We start from the raw sequence: 16824 nt of genomic DNA on the forward strand, positions 1-16824 counted from the left end.
TAGCAGCACAGAAATGGAGAGCCAATCCTTTACTGTCTGCAGCCCTGATCAGATCTTATGCACATGATTTTACATGACTCACATCAGACCTCCTCGCCAGGAATCCTGATGTATACACTACCCTTTATCAACAGGATTCTTGACAGGGGGTTGTTTTTTGTAATAAAAGACTTCCTTGCTCAAGACCTCCATATTATTATTTTTTAAAGACTGATGTATGTTCTGTGTGGTACTTAAATTAAGGCTGCAATCCTGTGAGCGCTTACTTGGGAGAATGTCCTATTGATTTCTATGCAATCTACTTCTCAGTAAACGTGTCTAAACCTTGGCTGCAAGAATTGTTTGTTTTTCTTCCCCTTTGCTGGGGAGGAGGGGGTGTGCACAGAGGAATGTGTGTTTATGTGTGTTGGAGAAGATAGCGCTGTTTTCATGAAGACAGGCAAATCTGCCTTCATTGTCTTTTGCTAGCAATAATTCAACATCAATGCTTGTAGTAGAAGTTTGAAGTGTTTTACACAGGTAAAAACCACAACCTGATCACCACTGTTAGGTCAAAACTAAAATTCTGAGCTGTCCTTTAAACCTTACTCACCTCACGTTCACCCCAGGAAGAGTGCAGAGCTGAGTCACATGAACCCAGAGACCCAGGAAATAACAACAAGAACCTTTGACAAAGGGGACCCAACCTGTCCAGCAAGGTGCCTTCCAGAAATGGGAACCCCATTTATTGAAAGGGGTTCAGAATATATACCCTCAAGGAGGGACTACAGGCCAGGGGGATGAACCTAATACAGCATAAAGAAATGACACGGTGGCATAAAGGTCATGACAAGAGGGAGGGAAGGAGAGCAGGGGGAGATGAGCGAAACTGCCCGGGGCATGCTGCCCCTTTGTAAATCAGAATTTGCAGACTGCATACTGCCTTGAGATAAAGGCTGGAGCCAAAGAGCTGAAACAACCAGGAAGAGAACACTAAGAAGAGACAGAGTATAAACAAATGCAAAACACATTCATGTGGGGAACAAAGGCTTCCATCCTTTGACACCTATCTGTTAAAGCTCAACGAGCATGTGAAAAGCTGAATTCAGTTTACATTCTGGACCAAAATTTTTCCTGCAAAGCTTCCTGGGATGGGGGTCAGGTTAGGGGCAAATAAACCAAAATTAATTTTATTTCAACCATAATTCATTTTAACCCAACACCACCAACCCAGCAAGATGACAAAACGGATAATTGCTTTTCCCATCTGCAGATTACCCCTGCATCTTTAAATGTCTGTGTGTAGGGAGATGGAGTCACTCTTAAATACAAATCAAGCCTGGGTTAGGAGGACTAGGGCTGCAGACACACTACATGCTTCAAAAATAGTCATTTTGAAACAACTCTGCCTACAGCTGGACACATCTCCCCCACTGCTGACTGGAACCGCCCACAGCAAAGTGTGTTCATTGGACACACCTGGAGTGGCAACTGAGATAATGGTGAACCAGTTTTGAAGTTCATATGAAGCTGACTTCAAGGTAAAACGTGCTGGAACTGCAACGTCCTAGAATGTGGAGTAAAAGGGGGCAGAATTTGCCTGGTGTTGTGTGTCACTGCGTTCAGAAAGTACAGGTGGAGGTGCACTGAAGCCAGCAAAACCTCAAGTGTCTCTCTATCCTAGGAGACAAGACAGTCTGGGGGAATCAATCACATAGAGGGAGTACTGAAGGGAGAATGTAAACGGGGGTAGTATAATAAAGCTTGCAGTTCCTGCTGTGAAGAGATACAATGCAAAAAAATACTTGCACTGGATTCTATTCATGATCAGACATAACAACCTTTACTGATCAAGGATTAAAAGTCAGATAGTATGGAGTTTATCACTGAAGGAATCACTACTCAAAGAAATGCCAACTGGTTTTTGGGAGGTGATTGTCCCATGTAAATTCCATCACAATGCCTACTGTTTATTAAGACACAACATGCGTCAGGGTGGGGTGTGTGAAGTAGGGTAGTTTTTAAGGAAAGCAAGTGGAGCTAGCCCAGCACAAGCTTTAATTTTCCCCACTGTGAAACATGCTGGTAATATTTGCTCTTGCATATTTCCTAGGGATTTTTTTTTTAACCAAAGCACACACAGGTACAGAAATACCTGAGCACATAGAGAGAATGGAAAGGGGTATGAGGACTAATTGAGGGTAAAGACAAAGAAAAACCACAGTCCAGATTCATTCTGTGAATAGCAAGTGGCAGAACAGCAATGAGTATCCATGACTGAACAAGCAAGGATGTGTAGACCCTCTCATGCCGATTGTGCACATAAACAAATCAGTTCTGGATGACCCATTTGTAAGATTAGGCACCCGGACAAGCTGTAAATTAGGGTTGTTCAACAGCAACATGTGTGCATTTTGTAAGCTCAAGCAAAGAATTGCCAGCCCAGTCTATATGCACTGGGTATCCACATGTAACCCAAATCTACATAAGCATGCTAATTTCTATAAGGATGCACATTCTATACAGGAGTTTGCATGTGAAGCAACCCTCTGTCTTTCCAATTCAACCTACAATATAATTACAGCAAGGAAACAAACATTTGTTCATAGCAAACTATCCTGTATTCAAACTATTCTGTATTCAAACTAAATTAAATCGAAGAGGACTAATGAAACAGAAAAGCAGATATTAAGTATCCATAACTAGTTGAGAATGTGGTTAATGAAATATGAATTTAAAGTCATAGTTACTGCTATATTTGATGTGCTAATCCTCTTCATTATCTCCAGTACAGTCACCGATCTATCCCCACCCTTCATCCTATCCTATCCAATAAAGTCTGTAAACTCCCTAGACTAGCAGCTCCGTCACATCTGCACTCTGTGTGGCACCTATTATACCACTGCTATTCAACACAATATGCAGTAGTAATTATACACAGAGAATCATCATCATTTTGAGAGTGTATTTGGAACTCCCTTTTGCTGTCCTTATTGATCCTATGCCAAATGATCTCACAAAACCCAAGAGCTTCTAAACAAATCTGTCATCCAGCAGAAACATTGCTTATGCAACCGTCTTCAGTATTTACAAACCTACAAGTACTGTTTCAACACTCTACTACACCACTGCTGAGACAGAAAGTATTCCATTGCCAAAGAAATCCCCAGGTTGGAAGGATAGGTTTTACAATCGTTGGGTTGGGATCTACAACCAGGTTGTGTCCTAATCTAAATAAAATGGATCACACCAGCAAAGGTTTTAGCTTATTTTTAAAAATTTTAGTATTTGCTTTTATTTTTAAAACAAGGAGAGAGACAGATGGAGAACAAGGGACTGGATGTACAAGAAAACGATGAAGAAAGGTGAGGAAAGGGAGAAATATTACTATATTAGTGATACTAAATTAAAAACTGGTAAACTTTAGTTCAGCCATAACCTTTGTGGGTAGGATTTCCAACTAGCATACAAGCCTGAGGCTTTGAATGTAGCTGCAGTGCCAAACCAGCTACAGGGCAGTGCCAGTTTGTCAACCTGCCAGTAAAGATGTGGGATAAGTATTACGTTCCCAGGAATGCTTGCAATTCCAAAAGGCCTCTGGATTCCAATTGCAAATCTAGAATTTGCCTCTACTGGTACAACAACAGGTTTTTCCATTCCCTGCAAGGTCCCATTAATGAACAGCCTGCCCCCTTCAAAAATAAAATAGACAAATATATATCCTTTGTTTTAGCTCTGGGTTCCAGAAAGGTATTTGCAGATAAACACTTATATGGAAGCCAATGGAGATTTGGAGAGTAAAAACAGCTGGCAGAAAAAGAGTTAAGCATCCCTTGCTCCCTCCCTGCATCTCCACTCAAAACAGGCCACTCCCCAAGCTGCTTGTTTATACCTTGCTTCCTGGCTACGACCTGGGAGATCAGGGTACAAATCCCCACACAGCCATGAAGCTCACTGGGTGACCTCGGGCCAGTCACTGCCTCTCAGCCTCAGAGGGAGGCAATGGTAAACCCCCTCTGAATACCACTTACCATGAAAACCCTCTTCATAGGGTTCCCATAAGTCAGAATCAACTTGAAGGCAGTCCATTTCCATTTCCTGGCCAAAAAAAAACCCCAAGACAGCTTAACTGACAATTAAGAATACACACAAGGTAAAATGAAGTAATAAAACCCCAAACAGTGCGAGTCAAAATGCTTTCCTACAAAGTAAAGTCTTGACCAGCCTTTTAGATACCCAAAGGGAAGAAGCCAGCAGAGCCTCCCTGGGCAATGTGTCCCAAACAGCAAGGGCTACAAGAGGCGGCCTTATGGCCTGTTGCTACCTGCAACCCCTCAGACAAGGACACCCATAACAGGCTCTTTCCTACAGATAATGAGGCATGACAGGGTGCCTATGAGAAGATCTCCTTCAGAAGTCTAGGGGTTTTAAAGGTTAAAACACAGAATTGGCCTGCTCATCCACTGGCTGCCAGTGGAATTGTTTAAGAACTGCAGCTACATACTATTCTTGGCTTTTATCAGTCAATTTAGCTGCCTCACTCTGGGCTAGTTGCAGTTTCCAAATGCTTTTAAAAACCCCATAAAGCACATTATAGTAGTTTAGTCTAGAACACAGATGAAGAACCTGCAGCCCTCCAGATATCGCTGGATTACAACTTCCATCAGTCCTGACCATTGGCCATGCTGGCTGGGTAGATAAGAGTTGTAGTCAAACAACATCTGGAGGCCCACAGGTTCCTAGAGGCTGCTGGGACATGTACTACAATGTTTAGGTCTGCACATTCCAAGCAAGGGCATTGCTGCTTACCAGCCTAGTTGAAAAAGGTCAGTCCTGGCCTTTTTGACCACCTCAAAGTTAAGAAGCAAAGCTGTGACCAAGTGCACTCCAAATCTGTAAACTTCTGTGACTGATCAGAGACTGATAACCCACTCCGAGGTTAACAAGGCCATCCACCCTCAACAACTCAGTCTTCATTGGATTTATCTCAGTTTTCCCTCATCTAGCTCATCCTGCCCAACAGGTAGCATCCTCATGTTGGAAAAGCATGGGATCTGGAAACAATAAATCTAGAGCGACTTCTGAACACCTTGAAGCATTATTACATTTTCCTCAGTGTTCTGTGTAGTGAAGCTGGCTAGTAATGTAAAAGTGAACATGTGATTTGCAGAATGCAATTGTTTCACATTTCCTTGTTCCTGTTCAAGAGGATGTCAGTTAAATTTTAAATGATCCAGGAAAATGCTTACATCAAAATATAAGACCAGCTTCTCATTGTATTCTTGCACTTGCCTTGTTTCACACTTCAGATAACAGGGAAGTCAAGTAAACATAGTGGCAAATTAACTACAAAAATATATCATATTATTTCTTTAAAATTTCTTTAGATCATGAAAAACTAAGGAATGCTTTAAAAAAAATGGGGTGCCACAGCATCTGATTGTCCTGATGCGCATCCTATACTCTGGACAAGAGGCTACTGCAAGGACAGAATATAGAGAAACCGATTGGTTCCCAGTTGGAAAGGGTGTGAGACAGGGGTATATTTTATCACCCTATTTGTTTAATCTATATGCAGAACATATATGGAAAGTGGGATTGGACCAAGATGAAGGAGGTGTGAAAATCAATAATTTAAGATATGCAGACGATACCATAGCAGAAACCAGTAATGATCTGAAACAAATGCTGATAAAAGTTAAAGAGGAAAGCACAAATGCAGGACTACAGCTGAAAGTCAAGAAGACTAAAGCAATGACAACAGAAGAGTTATGTAACTTTCAAGTTGACAACGAGGACATTGAACTTGTCAAGGATTATCAATACCTCAGCACAGTCGTTAACCAAAATGGAGACAATAGTCAAGGAATCAAAAGAAGGCTAGGACTGGGGAGAGCAGCTGTGAGAGAACTAGAAAAGGTCCTCAAATGCAAAGATGTATTACTGAACACTAAAGTCAGGATCACTCAGACCATGGTATTCCCGATCTCTATGTATGGATGTAAAAGCTGGACAGTGACAAAAGCGGGTAAGAGAAAAATCAACTCATTTAAATGTAGTGTTGGAGGAGAGCTTTGCACATACCATGGACTGCAAAAAAGACAAGTAACTGGGTGTCAGGACAAATTAAACCAGAACTGTCACTAGAAGCTAAAAACAGAAGGAAGTAGAAAAAGAGGAAGACCAAACAAGAGAAGGATTGATTCCATAAAGGGAGCCACAGACCTGAACTGTCAAGATCTGAACAGGGTAGTTCACGACAGATGCTATTGGAGGTCACCGATTCCTAGGGTCACCATAAGTCAAAATCAACTTGAAGGCATATAACAAGAATAAAAATAAATGTATCAGATATGTTTTGATGGCAAATAGTACAGTTTGTGAACATTTTAAAAAAGCATTCTTTTTAGAAGTCAAATAGACAACCCAATCCATAACCCGATCAGGCTAGTCAGACCATTGGTCCATCTATCTCAGTACTGTCTACCCTGATGCGCAGCGGCTCCCCAAGGTTTCAAACTAGGGTCTCCCCCAGCTCTTCCTGGAGATGCCAAGATTGAACCTGGGACCTTTTGCATATAAAGCACATGCTCTATCATGAAGCCATGACCATTCCACCAAAGTGCAGCCAGAGATGTAAACCATTTACAATTAGTTGACTTTAACAGGACTATATCAGTGTAAATTCACATTGTCTGGCTTTTAATTTGTAGACCAAGGAAACACTCACTAAGGCAAAAACAAACTACTTGCAGTTTAAGAACATACCTATAGTTAACAGATTTCGATCAAACTTTAAAAAGCGGAGAAATTGGGCAGCTATAGTGAATGCACCAAGGGAGCAGGAGACCTGAACTCCTCCCTGAGATACTGTACTGCCCTACAAATTTGTAAAAATGCAAACACAATTTGGGTTGGTCTTTCACAGTGCAATCCACTTCTTGTGCAGCTTGGAAGAATTTGGTAACATGTGCCTCTGAGTATATGGTGAGTGGTATGGGGAGGGGAGGAGGTGGGGAGAGAGAGGTGGGAGAGTTGGTGGAAGGAGAGGGAGAGAGGGAGGAGAGGAAAAGGCAGGTTTGATCATTTGCATGCTTATTGCGTTCAGTGTAACTGACCACGGGAGAGGTGAAGGGGGAGGAAGGGAGGGCTGGAGGGGGGAGGAAGGAAGAGAGGGAGATGCCCTATTCCCCTCACAGAGGTACAATCACCAAAATTATCTGGGAAGAGGGTCTGACTGTTAAACCACTCTGGCCACTGGACCTCTGTCACCCCCTAACAACTCTCAGCACCCTTCACAAACTACACTTCCCAGGATTCTCTGGGGAAAGCCCTGACTGTTTAAAGTAGAATAAATGTCTGGCATGGGTTTGGCCCCTGATTAGCCAAGCCAAACAGCTGTGAGTCTGGCTTTTAGAACACTGACAGTTGGTTCTTACTGAGCATGCCTGCGCTTATCATACATTCCAATGTTAATTTTCTTTAATTAAAAGTCAGTCATGTTTTTTAACTTTTAAACTGCAAAAGATGAAAGTCAGCGTATGGGGCAAGGTCAGTAATAGGATTACAGGTACTCTGTGAACATGGCTGATTTTTAACTAATTTCAACAAATTATGAGACCACTGAGAGGAAAGAGCCTAACAGGTTTGGATTATTTTACTCTTGTTTAAGACTTTGAACTCTGGATTCTCTCTATGTATTTTGTGTACTGCCCTCAAAACTTAGAGGGTTGTTAAGCAAGTGCTTGAGTCCAGGACTGTACATTTTGTAAGATTTTGTTTTGAAGGGAGTTTATGGGAAGCAGCAAAATGGCATGGGGGGTATTTTCAATTGAACATGGCGGAATGTGAAAAATCCATGCTGGATATAGTATGCAGCCACTCTTGTGGCTGTATAATATATACATGACCATCAATGTCTACAGTGAAGTGAAATTATTAAATTCAGACAGTCCAGTTTAATATACTGGCTTGAATAACACTTTATATGATTTAAACTATTTTTTCAATGTTAACAAAGACAATGCAATTTAGAAACTCAAGAAAACACTCAAAACTATTCTTATATAAACCTACTTATGAATTAGCAAGATGAGAAGGTTATATCAACGACATCGTTCTAGCTAGACACCTTGAAGAACATTTTTACTGTATTTAAGACATGCCAAGACACTAAAGAGATAGAAAGGAGATGTGATTTAATATAAAATCCAGTTTGTCAAGACAAGGTTGTGTGCAATTGTCAAGTATGCGAGCTTTAAAGCCACAAAAGGACAAGGTGTCACGCGTTTTCATTAATCCACTTGCCCACCCATATTTCTATGTTTGTTATTTGAGGAGCATTGGCAGCCTGAAAGGAAAAAGAGAACAGACTGGTCCAGTTTAAAAAACTTTCCTAGTCCAATTGTCTGGATTTTGGAGCAACTGTTACTTGTGGCAAGTCAGCAAAGTAGCAGTGATAACTAGCTAGGTCTTAAAACTTTGTATGAAGGAGGCTAGGGAAGGGTAGTGCAAATTAGGGTCTCTGATTTCCTTATAAAGTTCACATAAGGTACAAACCTGGCTTTGTGTACATAACCATCAAGGATATTCAAACCATAGCAACAAAGGATAGCATAACCTGCTACTGAGCAGCTTTGGCATATAAACAATAAACAGCTTCACATCTAGTACACATTTGGTCCAATATGAAGCCTCTATTCAAGGCCAAGATCCTTGTACTCTTCTAGTCAACAGATGTAAGTTAATTTGTTTTGGTCTATAAACCATGTAACAATATATTTTGTAAGTTATATACTTAATAAGCGTTCCATCTTTCCATAACTAATGAGAAGATCAAGAGTAGTGCTACAGGGTTTAGCTTCATTAGGATTAGAGAACACAGGAAACTTCCGCTGTAAATTTGCTTTATTTACAACTATACAGGCAGAGCTATATGGAAGCAAATAGACTCCTACATCAGGCAGCACAACTGCTGATCCTGAATTACATCCCCAAGGAGAGCACTGAACCTCAAAATTGATTTCCCTTCATCCAATTCACAGCTTTCTCTACTTCTCTCAAAATCTAAACAGAAAACTGCCTTTTCTCACACTGTGCTTGCACACATATGCGCATGCGCGCGCGCGCACGCGTGCACACACACACACACACACACACACAAACAAACAAAAACAAACTCATCTTGCCCATCCTGGTGAATGAGACTAGATAAATGGGCCATTCAGAAAAGCAGTCGGTCTTTACTTTCCACTGAGGAAACATCAACCAATCATTCTTGACTATTAGCAAGCATTTAGTTTAATGAAGGATGGCCACCAACAGCAACAAATATAAATTCAAACAGCTTAAAGCCAAAATTGTTCCACACAGCAAGTCACTCTTGCATAACAAATTACATTGCTATGTGATCTTAGCACTAAAACAATAAACTGTTCAAGTCGCCTTTGCCATTGACTGCCTTGAGTAGAAGTTCTAAGCCCTGAAGCAGGAGTGGGTAACCTTTAGCCTTCCAGACTTACTGAACTACAACTCCTATCAGCCCTAGCAACATGGCCAATAGCAGGGATGATGGGAGTCATTGTTCACCAACATCTGGTGGTCAAAGGTTCCCAACACCTGCCCTAAAGCAAAGAAACATGCATTTCTACGACTTCTAAGTATGATAAAATCCATCTATAAGCTACAATTACAACATTGTCTAATCTCAGCATAACAGTGTTATTGCACGTCATCTGATGAGATTGATCTGATCAGTTTTATTCTCAGGAAAAGACTTATCAGGATCTAGGTTGTAACCTTGGTAATGGATCAGAACATAAAGTAGGGTTGGCTTTTTAACGTTTTTGCCCTTTATACTCAATAAACATAGGCATTATACCTCTGAATAATACTTGCTGGGTGCAAACAAAAGGAGATTGCTATTGCCTGCATATTCTGCTGTGAGCTTCCTGGAGGCATGACTAGCCTGTCTAGATCAACTGTTTTTGGTCCAATGGAAGTATTTAATTGCAAAACCCAAGTATTGCCTCATACCACATATAAATGCCTCGTAACTCTTCTTTCTCAAATAAGTCACACTTGTCAGTCCCCACCCTAACTAACTTCATTCTCCTTTCACCACTAACACCCCCTTCCCATCCACTGCACCATGGCCTGTTCGCAATTCCTGGCATACCACATATTGCATTTTTGCAGGTGTCATCTTGGTTGCTATATACAAATTGAAGTATACAAATTAAAAATTAAATGTAATGAAATAAATTCACACATCAGATGCCTACAACCTCAAAGGGGTCTCTTGGAACACATTCCCACACCTGAACACATCACTTCACACCAGGGCCCGGTTTTCTAATCAACATACTCTCTTCCCTGGAAACCCTTCTCTCTCATTCACTATATGCAGAAACACTCTCCATTATTCATGTGGCCAGAGAATGCACTCTGCATCTGGTCAGGGGCACTCTTGACTATTTTCACTTCACATTTTTTAGAGTTTATTTGTAACATCTCACCCCACCATTCTTCTTTGACAAGATCTGGAGGCAGCCCTTTCCTCCAATTTTATCTTTGCAAAAGATCTGCCAGATAGGTTTAGAGGATCACATTTTTCAGCCAACACTATCCAATGAGCTTTGTGACAGGCTAATGTTTGAACCCAGATCTCCCCAGTGCAGCACTCTAACCACTACTCGCCACACACTGACTATCAAGTTGGGTTCAGCCCTGGCAATTAAGCAGACGCCAAGGGTGATCCTTGGCAAATCAAACAAACAACCCCTACTTTCCTCTTCTTTCCCGCGTACCCACCTCTCACTCTCAAACGCAAGGTAAATCAGCCCTGAAACCCTGGGGACGGGGAACTCTTCCACCCCGTGCCTCACCTCGACGAACAACTTAGCCCAGGGCATGCCCCCCCACACACCAATATTCTCCTCGCCTCACGCCATCGCCCTCCACGCACTACTACTCCCCCGGCCCCCCTCACTCAGTCCGTGCCCAACCTCTCTGGACCCCTCACGCCGAACACACACACACGCCCCAGCATCGCCTGCCCAGTCCCCCAGTTAACGCTCAGCCCCAGGTCCACACTTTCCCCCTCTGAGCCCCGTTCCCTCGTCGCAGCCTAAGCCTAGCCTTGTCCGGCCCGGCCTGCCCTGCCAGCGGCACCCCCTTCTTCCTCCTCCTCCTCCTCTTCCTCCAGCGGTGCTGTCGCCTCCGTCGTTTCTCGCGTACCGTGTGCGAATGCAGGCTCTGGCTCGCCTCGATCACTGCTGTCAGCAGCACCGTGTCGTCCAGTAGTACTTTACCAGCCGGCGGCTTCTCCATGAAGGCCATGCTGAGCCGGGTCAGCAGGAACAACCCGGCACTTCTCGCAGTGCCTCTCCCGGTAGCTCCCTCCAGCCCCGAGGAGCTGTAGCTGCAGCCACCGCCGCTGCTGTCAACGCGGGAGCAGTCAGCCAGCCAGTGGGCTGGCCGTCCTCTGGGTCTTAGAGCCCGAATGACACCCAGCCTTGGGCCGCTCTGTCTCAGCTCCCCTTTGGCCACAGGGGTGGCTCCGCCGACGCCAGCTTGGCCAACAGGGCCTAGAAAAGGAAGGCTGGAGGAGGAGAGAAAAAGTACCGTACTGGAGAAAAGCGTGGCAAGCAGCCAGCCCCACCCCTTCCTGCAAACCATATCCTCATTACTACTGCGCGGGTTATGCAGATTGGAGAATTACGCTTCTGTAGTTTAAAAATTATCAACAACCCAACAACGAGGAGTCTTGTGGCCCCTTAAAGCAAATTGATTATGGCCTAAGCTTTGGTGGACTAGAGTCCGCTTCATCAAATACATGAAATATTTTATATATATACACATACGCACATATGGGTGCAGAGAGGGAGAAACGTTAGTGGAGTGACTGAAATGCAAAGAGTATAGGCTGGAACAATTCAATTTGGATGAATGGAATGGAGTATCCTCGAAAACGGCATGGTTGGCTGGTTGCTAGAATCCTGAAGAGGCATACTCCACTCTGCAATATTTTGTTGCCGGCCTTGCTTGGAATAATTTAAACAAACTACATGATCTTGAGAATACTCACCATGCCATAAATGCCAAGCTCTTACTCTTGTCCTACACATTGACTAGTAAATTAGAGGCCTCGGTTCAGAACAAAAATATACAAAATCTGTTGTTACTCCCTTTTAACACTTTTCTACAAGATGGAAAAGTTCTTAAAAGGCACTTTAGATCTTTCCTGTTACTCTGAAACTGTGTTGATGGATTCAGCGCGCGTTTTTCACTATCCATTTTTGTCCAAAGGCAGGCCCCCTTCTCTTAAGAATCAGGCCAGCATTACACAGATTCAAAAGGATAATTTGGGAGATGCACACACAAATAAATAAATGAAGTTTACATTCTGCAAACACATAGATACATCATTCTCTGGCTGTTAGTGGATGTGAAAGAGAAACAATCCCATAGCTCCACATTTTGTCCCGTATTTTTCTTTGTTTGCTCTGGCTAGAGCGCGGGCATCTACTGTTGAGGTAAGCCTGCAGCCAAATACGCCTCCATAAATATGCACAGGAAGTCCTACTGAGCAGAAGACTTGATTATCCACGCAATTCTATGCACATTTTCTCAGAAGGAATGCCTATTGTGCAGGAATCCAGGTGCTTACTCCCTAGTCCCTAGTAAGTGTGGTTCAAATTGCAATCTAAATTAGCATAAGCCTTACTTTCTTCTTTTTTGTACTTGCAAGCCAAGGAGAAGAAAGTAATTCAGTGTACTTATTCTCTTTAAAATATGGCTTTATGAAATGTTTTGACACGTTAGCATTTAACAGATCTTTAGTGATGTGATCAGAATGAATTTTAACCTTAAAGGAAACAAGTTTTTTTAAATCATTGGTGATGATACACCACTTGCTTCAGGCTTTTGGGGAGAGGTGGTGTATGGCACCAGCTTGAGTCTTAGGCCCTGCTACCAAGTGAATTTTATTTATTGTATTGACTGTGAGTTAATATACTATGGGTTGTAGTCAACTAATATTTACTCACGAGTACCCATTGAAATTAATAGGCCTAAATTAATCACAATCATTAATTTCAGTGGGTCCACTCTGAATAAAAGTTAACTGAATACAGCCCTTTCATCTTAGTTTTGAATATTGTTGAAGCGTTTATTTTAAGAATTTTGTATTCCCCTCCCAGGGATCCCTAGGTTCAGGGCCAGTAAAAATGTCAGAAATAATGGTGAGGAGTACCTTCCATCAGCTTCAGCTAGTGACCCAGTTACAACTCTTTCTGGACAGGGATAGCCTGACTTAAGTTGTCTGTTCTCTGGTAACCTCTAGGTTTGATTACTACAATGCGTTATAAGTGAGGCACCCTTTGAAGATAGGTCAGAAATTGCAGCTGGTGCACAATTCAGCAGCTAGATTGCTCGCTGGAGCAAAACAGTCTGAGTACATAACACCAATTCTGGCACAACTGCACTGGCTGCCTATTAGTTTCCAAGCTCAATTCAAAGTGCTAGCATTGTCCCATAAAGCCTTATACAGTTCAGGACCCCAATACCTCAAGGAACGCCTCTCCCCCTGTGGACCAACTTGGCCCCTGCATTCAGCATCTGAGGCTCTTCTTTGTGTGCCTCCACCAAGGAAGATGCAGAGGATGGTGACACAAGAACAGGCCTTCTCAGTGGTGGCTCCCCGCTTATGAACACTCTCCCCAGAGAGGCATGCCTGGCACCATCATTATCTTTAGAAACCAGCCACAAACATTGCTTTTCTCCCAGGCATTTGGCTCTTAATTTTTTGGATGGTTTTTGTAGAGGTTTTGATGTTGTAGTCTCTTTCATATAGTGGGTTGTTCCACCATCTTATCCATTTTTTAAAAAAATTGTGTTAATTTTATATTGGTTTTAATGTTTTTATTGTATGTAGCTGTTGAGTTAAAAATGAAACATTAGTTAAAATAAAATTGATTTCGGTTTATTTCCCCCTCCCCACATCCCAGAAAGCTGTGTGAGTAAAAGCTTGGTTCAGGTTGAATCCACATCTACATCTGTTTATTGAGCTTTAGCAGACATGTCAGGGGATGAAAAGCCTTTGACCTATAAAGAATGCACTCTGTATGGGTTTGGGAGTTCTGCATTTTTCCTGTTTGTTGTGTTAAACATTCTGGCACCAGCCTTATCTCAAGGCTGTATAATACACTAGGGTGATCTCCAAAGGGGGCAACCTGCCCCAGGCAAATCTGTCACCTCCCCTTCCTTACTCCTTCCCCTCCTTTTGCTCTGTACTGACATGTAGTTTTTTCTTTATGTTTTATAACGTTTTACTCCCCTAACCTGTGACCTCTGTGAGGGTATATAATCTGCACCCCTTTCAATAAACGGGGTTCCCATCTCTGGAAAGCATCTTGCTGGAGGGATCGGGACCCCTTTGCAAAGGTACTTGTTGTCGTGTAAATTTCTGGCCTCTGGCAGTGGGGGAAAATTATTCACCTTCGCACTCTACCCAGGGTGAACGAGAGGTGAGTAAGGTTGTGGACAGCTCGTGGTTGGGTTTGGACCTAACATAGCTTTGGGTTCATTTTGATGAAGAAAAGTGGCAAATAAATTTAATTAATTAATTAATTAAATACTCAAGGACATGTTACCTGGTACAACCCTAAGAGCAGTATTCAGAATAAGACTTTTCTTTCTAATGAGAAAAAATATATATCAAAACCTGGACCATCCCCCCCCACTTCCCTTCACTGCTACTGCCAAATCTGTTTTGTAACACAGAAATCCCTGGAGCAGTTAATAGTTTGGGCAATCCTCCCAGTGGAAGCTGAAGAGGCTGCACACTTGGCAGCAGTGGGCTGAAGAAGCTGCGAGCTAAGAGTTAAGAGATGGGGAAAGGAAAGTGAAAGTACAATGTAATATATTCCATAAAGTCATGCTAACAGACACCAAACTTAAGGCTGCATCATCATCATCACACATTATAAAAGTGAACAAATGATGATTTGAGAGGCAGGGTGATATAGTGGTTAAAGTGTTGGACTAGGGCCTGGGAGGGAGGCCAGAGGTCAAATGGCCACTCAGCCATGAAGGTTACTGAGTGACTTTGGGCCAGTCATTCATATCCCAGCCTAACCTACTGCATGGGGTTGTTGCAAGGGTAAAATGGAAAGAACCATGTACACTACCTGAAGCTCCTTGGAGAAAAAGTGGTGGGATATAATAAATTATTATTAATAATTATACCACCAATACCAGTGAAACACCACTGTTATCCTCACCCTCATCCAAGTCTTCACAGTGTCTACACACGATGATTCTCGTAAGGTAAGCTGCAATCCTATAATCACTTACTTGAGAGCAAATCACACTGAACTCACTGGGACTTTCTTCTGAGTAGACATGTAGATATTTGCACCATAAATCTTCCTTCAAATTCTCCCTCAAAACCCACCTCTTCTGTAAAGCCTTGGCTTAACCCCTAGCAGAAACAAAGCCGCAGAAGGCAATGCATTCATTGCCTATTGCCATTGCACCTCCCTTTGTTGTTCTACCCCACTGTCAAAATCTACACTGTAAAGCCTGTTGGACCTGAAGTTGCCTTTTTCTTGATGTTGTTAGAAACAGGGCAATGCATATGTAAAGAACATACCTCTCCCTTTTAAACTGAAGAGAGCAGGCATTCCTTGGTAGCTTAAAGCAGCCTTTCCCAACCACTGTGCCTCCAGATGTTGTTTGACCACAATTCCCATATTTCCTGACCATTGGCAATGCTGGCTGAGACTGATGGGAGTTGTGGTCCAACATCATCTGGAGGCACACTGGTTGGGAAAGGCTGGCTTAAAGCCTTCTAGCACCCCTTTTCCTCTAACATGGGCAGCCAAGTGACTTCATTTACATATGAAGCACACATGGAGCTGTGAGTAGAGAGTATCTGTAGCCATCCAACCATTCCTAAACAGTGTCGTAGGATTTATTTATACAAACACTATTTCCAATCTGTCCATGCAGGCATGAATGCAACACAAATTAAGTTTCCCCCTCCCATTTTAGTGTTTTCTGCTAAGTCTCTGCCTATACTTGGGGGGGGGCACTCTTTCTTGTCAATTTAAGCCACTTGCTTAATCTCCTATAGCTTTTCTGGATAATCGTGCCCGCACGTTGCCCACTACTCCACTACTTGACTCTCCACTAAGCTCACTGCCTTTCAAGGAGGTTTGTCCATCATTATCTAATTGAAGCATCCTAATAAGCTTCTGAGGAACTGTGGGATTTCTTAGAATACAGTGTGCAAAACACTGATCTAAATATGCTAATAAAGATGTAATGTTTATGCTGGTCCTAGCCAGCATCACAAGTTCTACTACATACACCAAAAATATAATTCCCCCTACATCTACTTGTAATGGAGTAAGAAAGGGTGGAAATGGAGTTCAACCAACATTCTTCATCCACAGAATGATGAAGCAGGAAACTGCTACAGATTGGATGGGGAACCTGTTGGCTTTCAGTTGTTGGGCTCCAACTCCCATCAGCCTCAGCCAGCATAGTCTATTATTATTATTATTATTATTATTATCCTGCCTTTCATAGGCAGATCCCAGGGCAGGTTGTAACCGGTTAAAATTAAATGTTAAAAACAATTAAAACAGATTACAGGATAGCAGAAGTTATAGTCCAACAACATCTGGAGATCCCTAGGTTTCTCATGCCTCTGCTACAGACATACCTGCATTTAAGGTGCTGTAGAGCAGGGACAGGAAACCTGTGGCCCTCCAGCTGTTGCTGGACTTCCATAATCCCTGGCAGAAGTTGGAAGTCCAACAACATTTAGAGACCAAC

At 42.6% G+C, this 16824-nt stretch overlaps 1 protein-coding gene across 5 annotated transcripts in view; it reads right to left on the reverse strand.

Moving 5' to 3' along the window:
- PXK (PX domain containing serine/threonine kinase like) overlaps positions 1-11644 on the reverse strand; it is a 75128-nt gene extending 63484 nt beyond the window's left edge. For 2 of the 5 annotated variants that reach the window (XM_061618777.1, XM_061618776.1), the window contains exon 1: positions 11218-11643. In XM_061618777.1, coding sequence (XP_061474761.1) covers positions 11218-11319 — 102 coding nt within the window. In that variant the 5' untranslated portion in view covers positions 11320-11643. Of the gene's footprint in view, positions 1-4010; positions 4030-11217 lie in introns of those variants that run through there. The other 3 variants (XM_061618778.1, XM_061618775.1, XM_061618779.1) reach the window with 3 other exon arrangements.
- Positions 11645-16824: the final 5180 nt, after the last annotated feature.

This window comes from Rhineura floridana, chromosome 3, assembly GCF_030035675.1.
Source record: "Rhineura floridana isolate rRhiFlo1 chromosome 3, rRhiFlo1.hap2, whole genome shotgun sequence".
Lineage (NCBI taxonomy): Eukaryota > Metazoa > Chordata > Lepidosauria > Squamata > Rhineuridae > Rhineura > Rhineura floridana.